At 49.9% G+C, this 1,859-nt stretch overlaps 1 protein-coding gene across 1 annotated transcript; it reads right to left on the bottom strand.

The window, feature by feature from the left end:
- Positions 1-708: 708 nt before the first annotated feature.
- On the bottom strand, positions 709-1,502 carry LOC138176809 (olfactory receptor 5P6-like). The gene is made up of 2 exons (XM_069107714.1): positions 1,072-1,502; positions 709-985 (listed from the first exon to the last, which is right to left on the bottom strand). The coding sequence occupies exons 1-2, from the start codon at positions 1,500-1,502 to the stop codon at positions 709-711; spliced, it is 708 nt and encodes a 235-aa protein (XP_068963815.1).
- Between the last annotated feature and the right edge of the window lie 357 nt (positions 1,503-1,859).

The following is a 1,859-nucleotide window of genomic DNA, read 5'->3' as shown; positions in this document are numbered from 1 at the left end:
CACAGTTATTAACAGTCTTCTCTGTAGCTGAATCATTTCACTTGTGTTAGTCACACCTAACTTTCCATGGTCCCTTTGGGTTTTTTGGCTGATACTGGAGTACTTTGCCATCTCCTCATTTTGCAGATGAGAAAAGTAAGACAAGCAGGGTGAAATGACTTGCCCAAGGTTCCACAGCTAGTAAGTTTCTACAGCTGGATTTGTTGCCATCTTGGCTCTGCCCCCTGCAGCTGGACTTGAACCCAGGTCTTTCTAACTGCAGGTCTGGTGCCTTATCCACTGCACCACCTGGCTGCCCAGAAATCATAAGACTTCCTGCTTTGTCATTCTCACTGCTGTGGCAGGTGGGACTGGCCTCCTGTTGAAAAACAGAATAATATAATTATAGAGTCTTGGAATTGGAATAAATTTAGAGATCATTGAGTTCAGCTCCTTCCCTTTAGAGAAGACAAAACTGGGTTCTGAAAGAGACACTGATTTGCCCAGAGTCCCACTGATGGTAGGTAGATTAACCAGGCTCAAATTTAGGTCCTGGGTTTCAGACCCAGGGCTTTTCCCATTACATCACAGTCCCTGGAGCAGGAAGGGACATTGCCCTGGGAAGGAATATGCTGTTTTTCCCTTGAGTCCTTCCCTGGAACCTCTTTCTCAAGGCTGTCTTCACCTCCCTATTTCTCAGGCTGTAGACCAGAGGGTTGAGCATGGGGATCACAGTGGTGTGATCTCATCTGAGGATTTACTGGAGCTTGGCTGGGTGTATATGAAGATGATGGTGCCATAGAAGAGGGAGATGGCAGTGAGGTGGGAGGCACAGGAGGAAAAGGCCTTCTGTTGGGCCTTCAGGGAATGCACCCTGCAGATGGCAGCCAGGATGTAGGTGTAGGAGACCAGGATTATAGAAATGGTAATGGGCGTGATGGCCGCAGAAGGGGATAACCTCTGCAGCAGCCGTGTCACCACAGGCAAGATGGGGCACTGGAGGGACCTGGCAGGAGCAGTGGTCTATGGCGTTGGGGCCGCAGTAGAGCAGCCTGAAGACATTCCCTGTCTATGCCATGGCATTGACTGCACCTGCAGCACAGGGCACGGCAACCAGCTCCACACACAGGTGTTGGGACACTTGCTGCATGGTGGAGTAGAGGGTGGAAGAGAGCCGTGTCATAGGCCGTGATGGTAAGGACCAGACATTCTGCTCTCCCATGGAGAGCCATCGTTGCCATCTGAACCACACAGGCGGCAAAGGAGATGGACCTGTCACTGGTGAGCAAGTTGACCTGCTGGTGTTTAGAGGAGAAGTCAAGAAAGGAGGGGATGGTCAGGAAGAAGTGTGTGGGTGTGTGGAGTTGAGGGTTGGTGCCGACCAGGATGGGCATGCCCAGATTACCCAGTACAGTCACTGAGTAGACAAGCAAAAAGATCACAAAGAGGACTCCTTTCAGCTCCTTTCTCTCCGTCAGTCTCACTAGGAGGAACCAGGTGACCGTGGTGTGATTCCCTCCCATAGCCCCTATTGCGGCTGTGTTTTCTCTGCAAAGATGATGTGGGAGACCAAATAAGAAGTGGGCTTTTCTCAGCATCAACCAAGGCCTGAAGCTCTGTGATGCTCTCCGAATGGGTAGGGGCACAGATTGTATCCTCACTCTCCCTCTTCTCAGGTGACCCACTGGATAATTAGAGTCAGGAAGAACTGCCTTCAAACCCTGTCTCAGGAAGCTGTGTGACCCTGGGAAAGTGACTTAGCCTACCAACCTCAGTTTCCTCATCATGTAAAATGGGGATAATAAAAGCACCATCTTTCAGGCCTATTGTGAGAATAACACGTGGAAAATGCTATGTAAATGCGAATTAATTGCTATTAT

Source organism: Petaurus breviceps, unplaced genomic scaffold (genome assembly GCF_028583685.1).
Source record: "Petaurus breviceps papuanus isolate PSGF00001 unplaced genomic scaffold, PetGlider_PUasm1.0 90195, whole genome shotgun sequence".
Classification (NCBI taxonomy): domain Eukaryota; kingdom Metazoa; phylum Chordata; class Mammalia; order Diprotodontia; family Petauridae; genus Petaurus; species Petaurus breviceps.
The sequence above is the reverse complement of the archived record's forward strand: the minus strand, read 5'-3'. Positions and strand labels throughout refer to the sequence as shown.